At 43.0% G+C, this 18659-nt stretch overlaps 1 protein-coding gene across 1 annotated transcript; it reads left to right on the plus strand.

Moving 5' to 3' along the window:
* The first annotated feature begins 357 nt into the window (after positions 1-357).
* CLBA1 (clathrin binding box of aftiphilin containing 1) lies at positions 358-16706 on the plus strand. The gene is made up of 6 exons (XM_077819474.1): positions 358-453; positions 2185-2893; positions 6466-6614; positions 8349-8478; positions 12945-13055; positions 14774-16706. Exons 2-6 carry the CDS (start codon positions 2420-2422, stop codon positions 14939-14941), a joined length of 1032 nt encoding a protein of 343 aa, XP_077675600.1. The 5' UTR covers positions 358-453; positions 2185-2419; the 3' UTR covers positions 14942-16706.
* Positions 16707-18659: the final 1953 nt, after the last annotated feature.

The raw sequence follows: 18659 nt of genomic DNA on the forward strand, positions 1-18659 counted from the left end.
TGCCCCTTGTGTCCCTGTGAGCCTTTTTGTTAGGAGCTGTTTGGGGCTGCAGGGCTGGCATATCTTGACCCCTGCCTGGGCAGTAAGGAGGTACCAGGGGTGGGCACTGCAGGCCTGGCTGAGCTGGGTCTGCCTAAGAGCCGCCTGTGGGACTGACCCCCAGCTTTGATCTCAAGCAGGCAGGCAGAACGAAGACTCCGCGGCAGCCACCTAGGCCCCGCCCCCGCAGTGTAGCCACGCCCCTAGCGACGGTGGGTGCAACCCCCTCACAGTGACCTCACTCCCGGGCTGCGCTCCCCCCCCCGCCTCTCCTCCGCGCCCTCTGACCCCGCCTCTCGGCCCCGCCCCCAGGCCGGCCGGTGCTGGCTCGCGCCGGGACTCCCGCTCCCCTCAGTCGCGGTGGCCGAGGCAGCGGCGGTCATTGGCCGGGCCCGGCCGTGCGCGGCGATGCGGGTAAGGCTGCCCCTCTCCCCGCGGCGGGCCGGCGGTGACAGGCCGGGTCCGACCCGCTCCCCTCAGCCCCTGCGGGGCGGGGCCAGCGACCGGCATCCGTCCCTCCTGGGGTCCGTCCCCCGGCCCCGGTGCGCTCTCGGGTTGGGCAGCGCGGGCGGGGGGAGGGACCCGCTGGCCCATGTGGGGGGCGGCTGTGATGGGGGGACCGCTGCGCCGTGGGAGCCCCGATCCGGCCTCAGCGGCGCTAACTGCGGCTGCCCCGGAGCGCGCCGGCCCCGGCCCAATGCCGAGCTCTGCACCTTGTTCCGGGGCCAGCGCTTCACCCGGAGCCCGACCGGGCGCGGGGTGGGGCTGCCCGCTGGACACGGCTCAGAGCCGGGCCCGGACCCGGACCCGCCCGACAGGCACCCAGCCCGGGCGCGGAGGGGCCCCACCTCCCATCGCCTCCACGGGACAGCTGGGGAAACTGAGGCACGGACAGGCGTGGAGCCGGGCACAGTGAATCGGCTCTGGGTTCCTGCCCCTCTGCCCTTGCGCACACGGCGAATAAAGGAGGGCGCAGGCCTGAGCGAGCAGCCCTATATAGGGCACTTTCTGCCGGCGTTGGAGAGGCTGGGCCGGGGGTTATTCCTGTGGGTGAGCAGGAGTCTGATGGTTTGGCAGAGTGCTAATAATGTGCTGGTTTCAGAGTAACAGCCGTGTTAGTCTGTATTCGCAAAAAGAAAAGGAGTACTTGTGGCACCTTAGCGACTAACCAATTTATTTGAGCATAAGCTTTCTGTAGCTCACAAAAGCTCATGCTCAAATAAATTGGTTAGTCTCTAAGGTGCCACAAGTCCTCCTTTTCTTTTTGCTAATAATGTGCTGTCATGCACAAAACCACCGACAGGCAACTAAGGAAAAAAGGGACGACCAGAAAAGCCTTACACACATACACAGTCCTGAATTTCACCACATAACTTATTTCCCTGCATTTTGATCATCACTTGAAATATACCTGAGCAAACTTGGTGCCACTATACCACAGAGCATGCAAGACAGCTTATATTTTTTGTCAGTAGTCAGTATTGATAATATCCATTTTTGTGGCTTACTACTACCTATTTTCACTGTCAAGTTTCTGAATAAAGCTTTAATATCAAGACTAGTATGGACTGAGCACCACTAAAGTCTTCTGTTGGGAACAATCTTTCCATTATTATTTCACTTTAGAGTTCTTTATCATTTGAATGTGCACATATTAAGCATTTTAAGATTAAATCAGAGCTTTCAAACATTAATATCCAGCCAAATTCAGCCTTACACCTTCAGGCACTCCTTTAGAAGTCAGAGTGGCCTCTAAGCAATTTAAAAAAATAATTAAAGGTATTGTACCTCCGCTGGAGTCCCACTGCCAATTTTTGTGATTTTACAATCCTGTCTCACCCCTGCACACCCTTTTAAAAAATTATATTTCAAACTATTGCTCTATGAAGGACAGATACAAAAGGCAAAACAGACTCCAGGAGACATGGTGAAACTGACTAGGCACAAAGTATTATCAAATGTGAAAAAAATAAACCTCAGATGGATCATTTTTAAACCAGTGTCTTTAAGTTTGTTTTCAACAATATAATAGTGGAATGTATTTGTTTAAACATGAACTTTTTTTCCTTGCTTTATCAGTTCTCTTTTCTTAGCTTTACACAGGCATTATCAGGGCTGTCTTTATTTACAATCCTTCCTTTGCAGACTGAAATCCGCGGTGGAACGACAGTCAGACTGAATAACACACACAATGTTGATCACTGGGGGAGAGAGTGAAGGACATACTGTTTTTTAGCATCATTATTACAGACTATTTAAGACAAAATGAAGATCTTTATTCTGCTTTGGAAACATTAGAATTTAAGCATCTTGACTACATTTTCTGTTTTCTACATTATAAGTTTTCCTAGTGATCTCATATTATTGCAGTAACACAGAAATGCAGGACCAGCACTTGGTGGAAAGTCCTAGCACCATTGAAGCATTAAGCTGGAAGTCTTTGAAAGATCTTACGGCCAAAGTGAGTGGTATGTCTCTCAGTCAAAATAGTGAGGGAATTAAGGAATGTAACATAAATGAAAGAAGAACTAAGGAAGATATAGTGGAACTTGAAATGATGTATCAGAGCCTCCCCTGGGGGAACAGTAGAGGAAGAAACTGTGAAGGGTTTTCTGAAAGCATTCATTGTACATCAGAATCCAACAGTTCCTGGGGTGACTTTGAAAGTTTCAGTGAATCCTTAGTCAAGTCTGAGCGCATCAGTCACAGTCCTGAAGTTTTGGTGAATTCAGCAGAAACAAAAATTTCTGATGTGGAGTTAAATGGAGAACACCGCAACACTTCTCATGGGCATCACTGCTCCAACCCATCTGTACACAATGGGAGGGAACCTAGTGCTAGTTCTCTGGATAAGGTATGTGTTGCTAGTAAGTCAGAGACTGCTAAAAGTTTAATTGTTGTGCTACAGTTTCTTTAGGGTACTAGAAAGCACTTTGTGCAAACTGTACTTTGGGAGGATACACTTTTGGGAGGATAATGTAATTAAATGCAAAGTTGAAGATTATGAAATGTGATTCTTTTCCATGAAATACTGTAGATTAGTCTTGTTTTTATTGCTGTAATGCTTAGAGGCCACAGTCAGATTATGTTGATATGATGCCTAGCACAACACAAAGCAAGCTACTGTACATGCTTTGGGGGAGGGACTTATCTAAAAGACAATAGCTAGAATATGTGGGAGGAGGAGGAGGACAGGGTTACAAACATTTTATATATTTAAAAGCAGAGATTAGTAGTATGCATAATTCTTAGCCAATTATATCAGTAATTACAACTCACCACCTACCTACATGTTATCAGATGGTTGTTTTCTGAATGTGCTATTTCAGAAGTGAGTTTTGAGAAGGGATTGAGTGGGGTGATGACTTTATGGATTTTGGCTGGAAATTTTATCCAGGAGCAAGGGGTAGCTTGGGAGAAAGCACAAAGGTTCTTGTGGGAGAAGAGGAGATTGAGGCTGGAATCACTGGCAGAGAAAGGTGGGAGTTGCCTTGTGATAAGACACTGGGATGTATAGGAAGGGAGGCTCTAAATTGTGGAGGGTTTTGAAAATTAGGACAAGAAGCCTGGGTGTGGTGGGACAGAAGAGAGGGGAGCATATGAAGAGATAAATACACATTACTAGTTACTCCTGGCCAAAACAGACCATACCAAGTCACTGGATTTCTCTCTAAAAGAGACATTTAAATCTCTTCTGCTACCAACATCCTATTTTAATCTGTATGGTTAACCAAGGCAAAGAGATGTATCAGATGCAACTCAGAGTGGAGTATGCCATTCAACTATGAGGTATGTTCAGTTTCAGGGCAGAAAGACAGTGATGGGCTACTGGGAATTCCCCTTGTATATATAATGTATACGAAAACAATGTAATTTATCCCTCACTCCCCTCCTTGGTATATTGCTTGCCTACAACTGTAAGGTCTTTGGGGCAGACACTACATCTTGTGTGTGGAACATACCTAGCACATTGTCACTGCTGCCAATAATAAATAGTAATAGTTTGAGACAGAGCCCTTAGGCCTCAGGATATAAGTCAAACAGCAGCTTCCTGGGCCTATGAAGAGACTTCCTGCTTGCCCCTCCCGCCATTTTATACCTTCTTCTGAAAGATCTCCTATTGGCCACTGTCAGACAGGATACTGGACTAGAAAGACCACTGGGCTAGTCCAGGAGTTCTCAAACTGGGGGTCAGACCCCTCAGGGGGGTCACAAGGTTATTACATGGGAGGGGGGGGCTCACAAGCTGTCAGCTTCCATCCCAAGCCCTGCTTTTCCTCCAGCATTTATAATGGTGTTAAATATATAAAAATGTGTTTTTAGTTTATAAGTGGGGGCCCACTCAGAGGCTTGCCATGTGAAAGGGGTCACCAGTATAAAAGTTTGAGAACCACAGGACTAGTCTGTTATGGTAATTCCTTTGTACCTAGCTTTAACAAAGTAACAGATCTTAACTCTGACACGCATTAGACATTCATTATGACAAAGCCACAAGATGAGGGAAAATAGGCTGGAGTTGAGTGTTAAAAATAATGTAACTAAGCAGATAAGACAACTATACACTGAGAGATTCCCATCCAGGAAAATGCTAAACAACATATTTGTACTAACTAACCTTTATCTGATTATACTGTAGACTGGTGGGCCAGCACGTTGAAGAAAGCTCCCAACAGTGACATAGTTTCAGCATTTTCTTTCACAAAAAGAGTTCAGTATCAACTCCACACACACCTTTCATACTCTCATTCCTTCATGAAGTCAGGACCTGCTGCCTGGCCTTTCCTAAAGCCTCTCCCTGGTAAGGCCGCTAATCCCTGCAGCTATCCCCCCTACCAGCCCATCCACCTGATGGATACAGAGCCCCTCCCCAGTCTTTCCTGACCCACTCTCTCCCTCTCTGAGCAGGCTCCTTCTTACAGGAGGTCTTCTGGCACATGACACTTGGTCAGCCATAGCGGTGCTGTTACACATGCACAACAGCATGAACAATTTCCCGAGCCACATGTGTGTCTATATAGATGGTTTGGACACCCCAACAATAACCCTTCAGGAAAGTTAGCGCATCTGGGCCCGTACGTTAGGAATAAATCTCCCTTCTGACAGTATCAGGAGTTTGTGGGCAACCTAGGACTCAGCACCATTCCTTGAGACTTTCTAGGCAGTCCAGGCTCATCCCCTACATGAGCCTTCCACCAGCCCCACTGAGAGGGATTGAGCCTGTCCTGTCTGACCAAGACCAATCTCCTGCTCGATAGCTGTAAAATAATGTAGAAAAAAAGCCTCCAGAGTTTACATTCCTGGTTTCCAAGGTGTCACTATTCTACAGAAGTGTGGCTAAGATGCCAACTCCTTCACACCCCGTCATTGAATGCAGTAAAGAATGATATAAGATGCTCCTCTACCCTATCTTCCGCACACAGAGATTGTTTAAAAAGGACACAACTAAATAGTTTAGTCCCAAAATTAGACCAGCTTGGAGAATATTATAATTTGGTAGCAAGCCAGCTGTAGATTTAAACTATCTGAATTTAAAAACATTAAATGGATAGTGTCAAGTAAGAGTTCATATTTTGAAAAGTCCCTGGACTTGTATTTACTTACACTTAACACTGCATTTTTTTTTAAACACGTTTTCATTTTTGTACTTTACTCATCTTAGACAATGAAAACAGACTAGAGAGTTCCACTTTCTGGTTCTCATGCAACTACAGAATTTGGGTTGCAAACACACTAAAGGAATATTGCAATCCAAAAGTACGTTTTAAAAATAATTAAAATAAATTCTATCATTCTGGGCAAAAATGGAATTAAAATGGTCAAAATCAAAACTTTGGAGCAGATGGACTGAGCATTTCTAGAACAGGGCTTGATTCTGCATATCCTTACTCATGTGAGTATACTCCTGCAAGTAATCCTATTAATTGCACTGGGACTCTTTGTATGAGTAAGAGTCGTTCATGTGGATAAGGACCTGATCCTCCAAATCCTCAGTCATTATTGGCATAGGAGGAACAAATGTGTAAGTTCTCTCTCATGGTTCTATACCAGCAATTAAAGAAACACACCATTTTATGGTGCACACACAAGTAAACAAAGATTCATTTCAGCTTTATTGGATATCCTGTAAACTGTGTGCATAGAGTTAACTATTGACTACGTATATAATGTGACTATACCTCATTTAATTGAATGTATAAACATGATGTGTGCATATCTACATCGGTCACATACTCTGACCCCGATCCTTCATTTAAGCAAAATGCTTGTAGATTTGAGTGTGTGGTGTGCTACTACTAAGGGGCTTTGCATCAGGCTTAAAGTAGATGGAAAAAAACTCCCATTGACTTCAGTAAGCTTTGGATCAGGTCCTGTGTGAACTGCAGGATTGGCCTAATGAGGTGTGTAATAAAACTCTGCTTTTTCTAGGCCAATCTCAACTATGAAGATATTTTTAAGTTGAGTTTTCCAGAAGTCATTGTACCACAGTCCACAGAGAGCATAAGAAGCTTAGATCAAGTTCTTGACGCAGATAATGAAGACATTGGGATTCTTGAATTTACGAAGAGACAGCTTTGGTAAGGAATTTAAGTAAACAGTCAAACACCTGGCAATAATACTGTTAATTTTTCTGAAAGAAGTTGCGGGGAGGAGAGTGAACTTACTTGTTTCAATTTAAAATATGCTATTTCAGATCTTTGGTTGTTTAATCAGTACATGAAGTTTATCAGATTATTGGGTTCAGAAGGGAAATGCGGTTGTTTTTCTAGTCCCTGAAAAGTATAACAGTCCACCTGTCGCTGGTATTCATTCTTTTTGTAGAATTCCTACTACTTTTGGTAGTACTTCTGATTGCTAAGTTCCTGGAATGCTGGACACCAACAGACAGAGTGTGTGTGTTCTTTCTGTTGTCAGCATTCCTTCTCTTTCCTGCAGGTTTGTGTTATTTCTCTTTCATCAAGAGTAGCAACACAGGTTCTTCTTTCCCCAATCACTGGTACTTTTCTGACAACAGCCTCCCAATTCTCCCAGTAATTATTGCTCCTCCTGTTAAGCTACATGCTCTCCCTAATCAGTGGTGCATCTGGTTTCCTTCCTGGAGATTATGAAGTTAACAGCAGTTGAAATGGGTAACTTGGCTGTTAAGTCTGCTGGAATGCTGATCAACTCGTTACCTGTTTTGAAAGGATTAGTGTATCTGCACTAGTAGCTGTTCTGGTTTCTGCATACATCTGGAACATTGTAACTAAAAAGTAGGCTTAGTTATTTGTACTGCGTATTAGTGAAGGTCCAAGAATTAACACATGCAATAAAATAAATGTTTTTATTTTTTCCCTTCAATAAACTCCTTACATGCACACCAGTCTGATCAGGTAACTTACTGTTGGGAAAGAAAAGAGGGTGGGGAGAGAGAGATTGTTATGTTTTAATTCTTGGGAGGCACACCAATATTATGGTGCTGTGTAACATACAAGGAACCTAGATAGTCTATGTGATAAACTACCCATGACAGATGTTAGCCACATCACTTAATGAACTACTGGAAGGCACACAGATAGTGTGGTGATGAACATGGCATAAGAACCTGAATAGAATAAGTAGTTAGGCTTCTGCAATTTGACATCCTGATTTAGATGCCTAATTCTTTTCCTCTGTGTTTCCTTGGAGCTGGGCCTTTGCTTTAAATACTGTTTGAGCATCACAGAGAAGGAAATCACACCTACCCAGATGAGACCAAATATGAAAGGTAACCCATGTGAATATCAGGCTGGCTCAATTCAGCCCGAAAGCTGAAATAATGAAGAGGGTTGAGAGAGACAGACTAACCAAACTGTAGGTTAGCTGCCTTTGAAGATAAATAAATAGAACTCTGCTTTGTACTTGCTTGCTCTCCACAACATGAATTGGACATCACCACCTTTGGATCATGATTTTTCTAATGCATATTTCCTGTCCACTTCTACTCATTCTGGAGATATGTAGGCATATAAAGCTCTCTCAGACATGCTCTTACTGTATGGCTATTTATTTGATGGGAAAAAAAGCATGCACAATTTTTTTGCCATTGCTTATATCATTGAGCATCATGCATCTTTGTTAGCAAGTTGGATTGATGACTTGGACAAACAGTTCTAAGAAAGTCAGATTGCATAGTAGGTGGTTCAAGGTGTACCCCTGTACAGTTGTCTCCAGGGAGGTTGCATTAGAATTGAAAATTAGATAATGGTTTTATAGGAGGTATGGGCTCAAGATCATTGATTTTGTTTGGAAGTTTTCTATGAACTACAATTTCAAATTGCATTTCTTTTTAGCATGGACTCTGGAAACCTCTGGAGAACTCTTAGAGACCCCAATAGCACCACGGGTTTAAGATGTCCCTGGAATAAATCCTATTGCCAGGAAAACTTGTTATCTGCTCTTGGAATAGATGTAAATCAAAAGGTAATTTAAAAAATATGTTTGGCTAGAACATCAGTGTAAGTGTTCGATTTAAACTTGTAGTCATTAAAGTCATCTAGGCAGAAAAAAAAGGCTTGTCACACAGCTGCACTAGGAAGTGTATTTTGGTGGGTCACAAATTCTAATATCTTCAGCTAGGTCCTTTTTGATGATGTAAAGGCTTGTCTACACAGGAAGTTATTCCTGATTAGTTCCTTGTGTGGACACACTTATTCCAAAATAATGGAGTAAACCAGGAATAGTTGTTCCACTTAAATTCACTCTCTACTTTATTCCAGATGAATTGTCATGTGTGGACAAGCCCTTAGTTTAAGGCTTCTCTGCTAAGATATTATAATGATGCAAAGACTAAATTCTGGCTGTCTTTGCCAATTTATAGTAGAGAACGTATTGAAGTCTCAGTTGTAATGACCGTATGTCACTTCGTTTGGATTATTGAATCGATTTCTGATTTTGTTGGTAGAGTTCCATAAATGTAAGGGGGGAGAGGTTGCCTACTTTGAGGTGGAGGAGTTATTAGAATTTATACAAGACATTATGGATTCAGTCCAGTGAAGTCAGTTGACTTGACTTATGTGAAAATTGGACTGCTCTTTATGAAAAATGGAATCAGTTGGTCCAATTAAGTTCTGTATGCTTGAATATCTGGCTTAACTATACAGGTTGGAACACAGTATTCAGTTTGCCTTTATTCAAATCATTTCACCCATTTCAGAGTAAAAAAATAATACAGAAAAAAATGTTTTAAATAAATTCAGAGATTAAAAAATGCAACATTTTAAACTCCCAAAGCAGAATGTTGCTATTCTGTCTTTTTATGTTGGAAAAATTAATTGGAGGTAGATTTTTATTATAATTACTTGTTTGGTTAGCACAAATTTAATCTTCTTGCTCTGCTTTTCAGAGGTAACTATCTTTATTACTAGCTGCTGTTAGCTTTCCTGATGGTTGCCTATTTGAAACTCCTGGTGTTACCTGGATTAATCAGCCTTTCAGATGAGTTTAATCAAACAAAATTGCAGTGCTGGTTAGTCGTGCAAGACCTGGTCTACACATGAGTTATACTGGTATAACTGTGTTGGCTAGAGGAGTGATTTTATTTTTAACTGGTATAGTTAGGGCATTACTATTCTCTTAGTGTGGATGCAATTATATCAGTATTAACACACCTGTCACGGGGTGTTAGGTCACGTGTAGTCATAAAGAAAGGAAAAGACTGTACTGCAGCCAGTTAGGTCTTATGCTGATGTCCCTTACTATAAATATGGTAGTAGGGCCTAGTGGCCAGCATCAAGAGTGTAGCCCTCCTGCCCAGGGTGGCGTGACCCAATGGCCAGAGTCAATAAAGTCACCCTGCTCTGTGGAATTAGGTGATCTGTTGGGGAAATGGGCACTACTCAGGGGTGTATGGCACCCAGGATAGGGGGACTCGGGCCCTCTCTACTCCTCCCTGTCTCAGCCCAGGCAGTGCTAGGGTGCTCACCCCCAAGTCAGCAGGGATCCTCCTGAAACACACCGACTGGTTCCCTGGTTCACTCACCAGAGAAGAGTCTAAGTCCCCTGGGCTGACCCTTTCTCCCTCAGTGGTGCTCCACCGTTCCCCCAGGTCTCTGGGGTCCTTGGATGGCATAGTTCCTGCTGGCACAATCTCTTCTCTGGGATCATCAGACAGCCTGGGGTCTATCTGAAACTCTGTATGCCAAAGCTGTGTAGTTGGAGCCTGTAGTTTGTATCCTCCCACTTCAGCAGCATGCCCAGACTGAGTAGTGCTGCTTTCTTTTATACTCTGCCTCCAGGCTGAGCATGCCCAGCAGAATTGGAGGGGCGGGGCTTTCTCAGTTTGCAAAGCATAGTTAACCCTTTTGGGGCTGGTGCAGGATAGGTACACCCCATCACAGCACCTTATACTGGTACAGTTAGCCCTATTTCTGTACAGGACTAAATATACAGGTATAAGATGTTTTTATGCTGATATTAGAGGGACTAGATGGGTGAGGTAATATCTTCTATTGGTCCAACTTCTGGTGGTGAAAAAGACAAGCTTTCTAGCTACACAGAGCTCTTCTTCAGGTCTGGGAAAGGTACCCAGTGTCATACCTAAATACAAGGTGGAACATATTGGTTAGCATAAGTAGTTAACATATATCTGAGACAATGGTTCTCAACCAGGGGTACATATACCACAGGGGGTATGCAGTGGTCTTCCAGGGATACATCGACTCATCTAGATGTTTGCCTACTTTTACCACAGGCTACATAAAAAACACTAGCAAAGTCAGTACAAATTAAAATTTCATACAGACAATGTCTTGTTTATACTTCTCTATATACTATACACTGAAATGTAAGTACAATATTTATATTCCAATTGATTTATTTTATAATAATATCGTATAAATGAGAAAGTAAGCAATTTTTCAGTATAGTATGCTGTGACACTTTTCTATTTTTATGTCTGATTTTGTAAGCAAGTAGTTTTTAAGTGAAAGTTGGGGGTATGCAAGACAAATCAGACTCCTGAAAGGGGTACAGTAAAAGTTTGGAAAGGTTGAGCACCACTGATCTACGGGACCATTCAAAGTGAAGTGGCTAATTATTTCCGTGCAGCCAAAGGACAAAAAATGGGGGGTTAGGGGGCTTCAGGGTGTTGTAGTAAGCCATAAATCCCATGTCTTTATGATTTCTAGCAAGTTATGAATTTAAACTGCCAGGCTCATCTTTTGAAAGTGTTGTGCAGATTTCCTTTCAGGATGAGCACTGCCAGATCAGATACGGAGTGAGCATTCTGTGAAAAGTGTTTACCCACGCGTGATAGTGGTTTTGTCTTATTTATCTGTGGGAGTTCTTTTCAGAATGTAACGATTGTCTAGTTTCACCTACCTAGTTGTTGTTGGAGCACTTAGTGCACTGCATGAGTAAGGCTACGATTTTGTTACAGAATCCCTGACTTCCACAGACCTCTGTGACTTCAGACCGCCGCAGCTGCGGGGTAGGTGGCAGGGCCCTGAGGCTCCCAGCCACCAGTGGCAGCCAGGGTACCCAGCAGCTCCCCGCTGCTGCACCGGGGTCAGGTGTACCCCACGGTCCCCAGTTGCCGTGGGCAGCAAGGGGACCTCCGTAGTTCCCTACCACCATGGGGGACAGGGGCCCCTGCAGCTGTGGGAGGCAGGGAAACCCTGGCTGGGGATCCCTGCAGCCCCGGCCAGCGCAGGCAGCATGGGACCCTAGCAACTCCTTGCTGCCACAGGGGGACCCCCCACAGCTGCCTGCAGCTCTGGGCCCTCACAGGTAGTGGGGGTCCCTGGGGCTTTTAGCCGGCCCCTGCAGCTACCCAGCGGGTTCCCATTTTGTCACAGATATTTTTAGTAAAAGTCAGGGACAGGTCACGGCTTCTGTGAATTTTTGTTTATTGCCCATGACCTGTCCCTGCCTTTTATTAAAAATATCCTTGATAAAATCTTGGCCTTATGCATGAGGTACACCATATGTTGGGATAAGCATATGCAGTACCTGTGGACTTTGAAAGGTGTATTGTCGGGGTATAGCAATGGAGATTTATCTGCAGGTTTTGCATCTGTTAGGGCAGGCAGAGGCAGATTAAGATTTATTGGGGCCCCACACTCCTGGAATTGCCCAGGCTCCCTGGCCAACTTCTACCACTGCCTGGCTCTGACTTCTGGCCAGGAGGCAGGGCTTCAGGGGGAAGAGGAGATGCAGGGGGCAGTGCCACCGTTCTGGTGCCAGCTGCACCCCTACTTCTGTCCAGGCTCCTGTGGGGGCCCCCAAATTGGCTGGGGGCCCTAGGCATGAGCCTATCTGTTAATCCGCCACTGATGGCAGGATCGGGTGCTGTTTTGAGTTGGTCTCCATCAAGTATGGATTTGAATTGTTTAATAATATCCAATATAGGTTCCATTGCAGGGTGGTAGGTGACAATTAGGAGTGTGTGGTTGGAGGGGTTTTTTCTGTATTCAAGCAGGTTCTCTCACATTATACTATATAACAGCATCCACAGTAGGGGTGGTACTGCTTTACTGATACTGGTACAGTTAAAATGGAACAACTTTCTCATGTACCCAAGGCCTAACCTTTCCCCCCAAACCCTCTCCCCCCTAAAAAAAACAGTAAGAGTGTCTCCAAGTGACATTTTTAGGCCACAATCCAGCTGTGTGATCCAAGTGGGCAGAATCTTGCCCCTGCACAGAACTGCACTGAAGTCCATGGGAAGTAGGTGGTGGCAGGGGATACACGTTACAGAGCTGATTATAGGACAGGGATTTAGATTGCAACTTCCAAAAATAAAGTTAAACGCTTATTTGCTTATTAGTTCTGAGAGGGGGACCTTTTTCGGAGGGCCAAAGCCCATTTATGTTGAATAAAGCATTTTTGACATTGATGGACACTTGATATTATGAAGAGTGTTTTAAATTATGCTACTTGTTGATTAGGACTTCTCAGGAGACAGCAAAGACGGTTTGGAGGAGACAAACGTTAAAATAAATGAAGACTTAGAAGATGGATTCAATATTAGTAACTGTAAAGCACTAATTCAAACCAAGGTAAGAGTTCTGAGGCAAGTACATTAGAGAGATACAGGTCTCATATTTTACATGTCCCTGGGTGCTGTACAGACAGAGTTGTCAGCATTTCCCCTCCCCCACTCATGTTTTAACATACTTTCTAGTGGGACCTGGCAGTTTTTCAGCCAAATTTTGCTTTTCAAATGCTCCTGGAAATTGTGCACTAAGTACTATGTATGCACCAAGTGCAAAGTGATGTAAGATTGGGAGAGTTAGAACTTCAGGTCATATGTTATTTAAGGAACTTAAGTTGCATGATTAGTATGGGCTCTGTGCTAAGATACTAGCAAACATGTAATATTGATTGATGACACTTTGATGACTGAGGAGGTCCAGTCACCATACAACAGGATTAATGGGATGAAGGCGTGAATAAAAAGACAGACGTGACTCACTCTTACAGAACAGTGAGGGAGGAAGGGAAGAAGAATGGAGGAGGCAGTTGTGTCAAACTGGTATTTCAGGTATTCAGAGTGAATCAGAGTTTAGGCTTCTTCAGGGGAGGGAAAGAACAGAGTAAACAAAAACTACTCTCAACAAAAGACGCAATAGCAAACTGTTTGAAATAAAGTAAAATGGAACTGCCCTAAGAGTTTGGGGTTTCAGGAACAAAGGATATTACTAGGACTTAGCCCATTTGTGTTAGTATGCTGAGAGAGATGTAACTGGAAATACTTAAAGTGTTCAAGCTAGTTTAATCAGGTAATTACTTACACTTGAAAATAACATTTTCTGGTGTCGGTGTACTTTGCCCTTAAATTTAGTCTCTATTTCAAGTCAGCATTTCTATGCGCTCAGGGGCAGTTGTTAGTGAGCCTTGCAAATTCCATCAGTTTTTTGCTACAGGAATGTTGTTCATTTTGAAGGAAAACGTCACATTTAGAAATAAATGTTACAAAACTGCATTCTTGTTCATTTCTCTAAAAGAAAAGGCCCTCGTTTTGTTTTTTTAATAAGCTGTGGTAATGTTTAGATGAGAATGTCAAACAAAAGCTCCCTTTCTTTTGAGCAAAACATAAACGGTCTTGTTGCTCTGGTAATGCAAAATGCACGCACACACATGCGAGTTTTTAGTCCACTTTACAAGCTGAATATTAAACTGTGTTCAATTTTGGACACCTCAGTACCTGAAAGATGTAAACAGGAGGGAGTTTAGAGAAGAGAAACACGTGGGACAGAGAGACTGGTAGGATTGATTCATGAAAGTATAAACGTCAGATATTTTGTTATTTAGTAAGGGTGGGGAGATCTTTGCTAGCCACACACCTTGAACATTTGTAAGAGGCAGGGTTTTTTTGTGGGAGGAGTGAATCAAGAGGTAAAAATCAACATGATGGGATGAAATTAAAGAGGAAAATGTAGGCTGAATAGGAAAATCTTATTTAACAAGATCTAATGGATTTTGGAATAGCTTCTCAGGAGAAACAGGAAGTCCCAGAGCAAGATAATGCAAACTAGAATACATGTTAGGCAGTGTCTTGTAGTAAACAATCCTGTACTCACTTAGGGATGGGCTAAATGCACTAATAGGCCTCTTGTCCATTTATGTTCCTGACTGAAATTATTAGTCTTACTGACAAAAATAAAGTTACCAAATTGAAATATTTACAATCTGTTTGAAAATGTAAGCTGTTTTAATTGCAGAAAAACTATTAAACTATTAAAAACTTTTTTTTTTTCCCCCTCATTTGACTCAGCTGTCTGTAGCACCAGATTCCAGACATGGTCATTTCTTTAGTTATAACCTGTTTTCGAAGAGGACACCATTAAATGGAAATATGCAATTTAAAACTGTCCCAAGAAAGAAGAGGATTTTCAGTACACACGGTCTAAAAATGAAAATTTTCAACAGTGATGCTTGCTAAAGCAAAAGTCCCTATCTTTCTTTCATTTAAAGTGCAGTTTACCTTCATTTTGTTACTGAAGACAAGAGATGTTTTTGTGAAGAAAAAAAAATCTTATATAATAGCTGTATGTTGCACCTAAAGCAATTCTTTTACTAAAAGGTACTTATTGTAATTTAGGTTTAGATTCTAGTTTTGTCCTAGTAAATTTTGGTGGCAGTCATGGTAAATGATGAAGTCATATCTTGTATGGTAATCCAGCTAGAACCAAGCGTTACATATAAAGGCATTTGGTCATCGCTCTGTGACCTTTTAACAGCTGTTCCCTTTTGGTCTAAATGGATCTTTTTAATTCAAACTCCTCCTCCCCCCAAAAATCTGAACACATCTTCGGTGTGTTGTAAGGTGTGCCTTGGTGTTACCATCTCTTTTCCTTGACTTGGTTTGTTTTGGACTATCCTTGGGTCTGGTACGGTGTTGCTGCTGATCCCCTAACCTGAGGAGCCCCTCTCCACCTCCACCACACACGCTATGATTTTCACATCGCTTTCTGTTTATAACCATGGCTTGTACAGTTTTACTTCTACCGCTGAATGGCATTTTTACTGAGTGGTGTTTTAACAGAGTTTAACCAGCTAGCCTGGATGGAGTCAATATTATAAGCAGGTTCAGAAACTGTTCTAGGATCAGTCTCTGCTTGTAATATCTTTTGAATGCAGTTGTAACATGACTTTAGAAACATTCAGCCCCCAACCATTTTAAACTGGGCCTAGTCATCATGGTTGTAAAACTGTTAGAAGCTAGTTGTGCAGTCAAGGCTTTGTCCTGTGCAGTGCTGGAGGTTGCTATTTTTAAGACTTTAAATTTCATACTAATTACTAACTAGTTTTCCTACTGTCCTGCATGTACAAGTCCCGTAGGACCAAGTCAGGTACACTTCATATTTAATAACAGCCACAGAATCTATGGCTCGCTCCTGACAAATATTCATCTTCACTTGGTGTATAAGTTACATTACTCATTAGCAAGAACTTTACATGCAGGTTATATCAATATTTTCGTTACTTTGTCCCTTATAAATGTGAAAACTTTGTATGATTGTTTTTATGCTAACAAGCCAGATATGCCTCTACTGTGACTTTATGAAGATAACTGTACAGCATTATAACAAGAGGTTTTGTACAAGTATATTGTATATAGTTGAATTGTAAAGGCATGCGACAGAGAAACTGGATAATCTGAAATTAAATGTTTTAAATGTTAATTTAAATACTAAAAAGTAATCACTTTCTTTGTGTTAGGACCTGTATTTAAATGAGACCCTCACTGAGGCCTAGCCACACTTATGCCCATGCTTAACTTTGAGGACATGCGTAGTCTGCACTTAAAATGAAGTGTGTAGGTATTGGCAGAATTAAGGCCTAAATCTATATAAACTCCATTCAGCAGTAAAATCAGAGCTGAGTTATACATTTACTAGCAGTAGTAACTTTCAGGATACCTCAGTTCTATTAATTTAGGAAAAAGTGTTTGCATAATGCGTACTCAGTTAATGGGAACAGTCTAGCTTAACAGTTAGTCTTTTATTTGACTAGGTGCCATTTAAAATGGCCAGGAATTTAAGGCTCTGATCCTGCAATGACTTCTGTGTGGCTTGACCCAAAGCTTTATGTGGGTGTAGGATCAGGGCTGAAAGTCTTATAACTTTAAAGAAACACTGAACTTCCTAGCTTCAGAAACCTTCTTATAGTAAAAAGTTGGCAAGAGCTAACAAGTCTGCACTGATTTTTGTAATGTTGTATTTAATAGAATGTTCTAGATACAGATTTCTGCTGTATGTATTTTTTCATCTATTTTGAAATGGAAATGCAATCATTGCATTAAAGTGCTGATTTAATAAGGTGCTTAAATACCCATGAGCAACTTTAACTATTGGCTTCACAGCCTCAAGAACAATGCTTTTTTTTGCCCCTGTCTTCACGAACAAGGTCAGCTCCCAGACTACTGCACTGGACAGCACAGCATGGGGAGGAGGTGACCAGCCCTCTGTGGAGAAAGATGTGGTTCGAGACTATTTAGAAAAGCTGGATGAGCACAAGTCCATGGGGCTGGATGCACTGCATCCGAGAGTGCTAAAGGAGTTGGCGGATGTGATTGCAGAGCCATTAGCCATTATCTTTGAAAACTCATGGTGATCGGGGGAAGTCCTGGAAGATTGGAAAAAGGCTAATGTAGTGCCCATCTTTAAAAACGGGAAGAAGGAGGATCCTGGGAACTACAGGCCAGTCAGCCTCACCTCAGTCTCTGGAAAAATCATGGAGCAGGTCCTCAAGGAATCAATTCTGAAGCACTTAGAGGAGAGGAAAGTGATCAGGAACAGTCAGCATGGATTCACCAAGGGCAAGTCATGCCTGACTAATCTAATTGCCTTCTATGACGAGATAACTGGCTCTGTGGATGAGGAGAAAGCAGTCGACGTGTTGTTCCTTGACTTTAGCAAAGCTTTTGACACAGTCTCCCACAGTATTCTTGCCAGCAAGTTAAAGAAGTATGGGCTGGATGAATGGACTATAAGGTGGATAGAAAGCTGGCTAGATTGTTGGGCTCAACGGGTAGTGATCAATGGCTCCATGTCCAGTTGGCAGCCGGTATCTAGCGGAGTGCCCCAAGGGTCGGTCTTGGGGCCGATTTTGTTCAATATCTTCATAAATGATCTGGAGGATGGTGTGAATTGCACCATCAGCAAGTTTGCAGATGTCACTAAACTGGGAGGAGTGGTAGATACGCTGTAGGGTAGGGATAGGATACTGAGGGATCTAGACAAATTAGAGGATTGGGCCGAAAGAAATCTGATGCGGTTCAACAAGGACAAGTGCAGAGTCCTGCACTTAGGACGGAAGAATCCCATGCACCGCTACAGACTAGGGACCGAATGGCTTGGCAGCAGTTCTGCAGAAAAGGACCTAGGGGTTACAGTGGACGAGAAGCTGGATATGAGTCAGTGTGCCCCTGTTGCCAAGAAGGCCAATGGCATTTTGGGATGTACATGTAGGGGCATTGCCAGCAGATCGAGGGACGTGATCGTTCCCCTCTGTTCGACATTGGTGAGGCCTCCTCTGGAGTACTATGTCCAGTTTTGGGCCCCACACTATGAGAAGGATGTGGAAAAATTGGAAAGAGTCCAGCTGGAGGGCAACAAAAATGATTAGGGGAGTGGAACATGTGACTTATGAGGAGAGGCTGAGGGAACTGGGATTGTTTAGTCTGTGGAAGAGAAGAATGAGGGGGATTTGATAGCAGCCTTCAACTACCTGAAAGGGGGTTCCAAAGAGGATGGAGCTAGACTGTTCTCAGTGGTAGCTGATGACAGAACAAGGACTAATGGTCTCAAGTTGCAGTGGGGAGGTTTAGGTTGGATATTAGGAAAAACTTTTTCACTAGGAGGGTGGTGAAACACTGGAATGCATTACATAGGGAGGTGGTGGAATCTCCTTCCTTAGATGTGTTTAAGGTCAGGCTTGACAAAGCTCTGGCTGGGATGATTTAGTTGGGGATTGGTCCTGCTTTGAGCAGGGGGTTGGACTAGATGACCTCCTGAGGTCCCTTCCAACCCTGATATTCTATGGTTGATTCTAGGATTACTGATAGTAAAGCAGAAATACAATGTTTAAGTAGGCAGTATCCCTCTAATACCCTTTTATGTGGTCAAGAATTTCCATCTTACAGATGCGGAAAGCTT

Source organism: Eretmochelys imbricata, chromosome 6, assembly GCF_965152235.1.
Source record: "Eretmochelys imbricata isolate rEreImb1 chromosome 6, rEreImb1.hap1, whole genome shotgun sequence".
NCBI lineage: Eukaryota > Metazoa > Chordata > Testudines > Cheloniidae > Eretmochelys > Eretmochelys imbricata.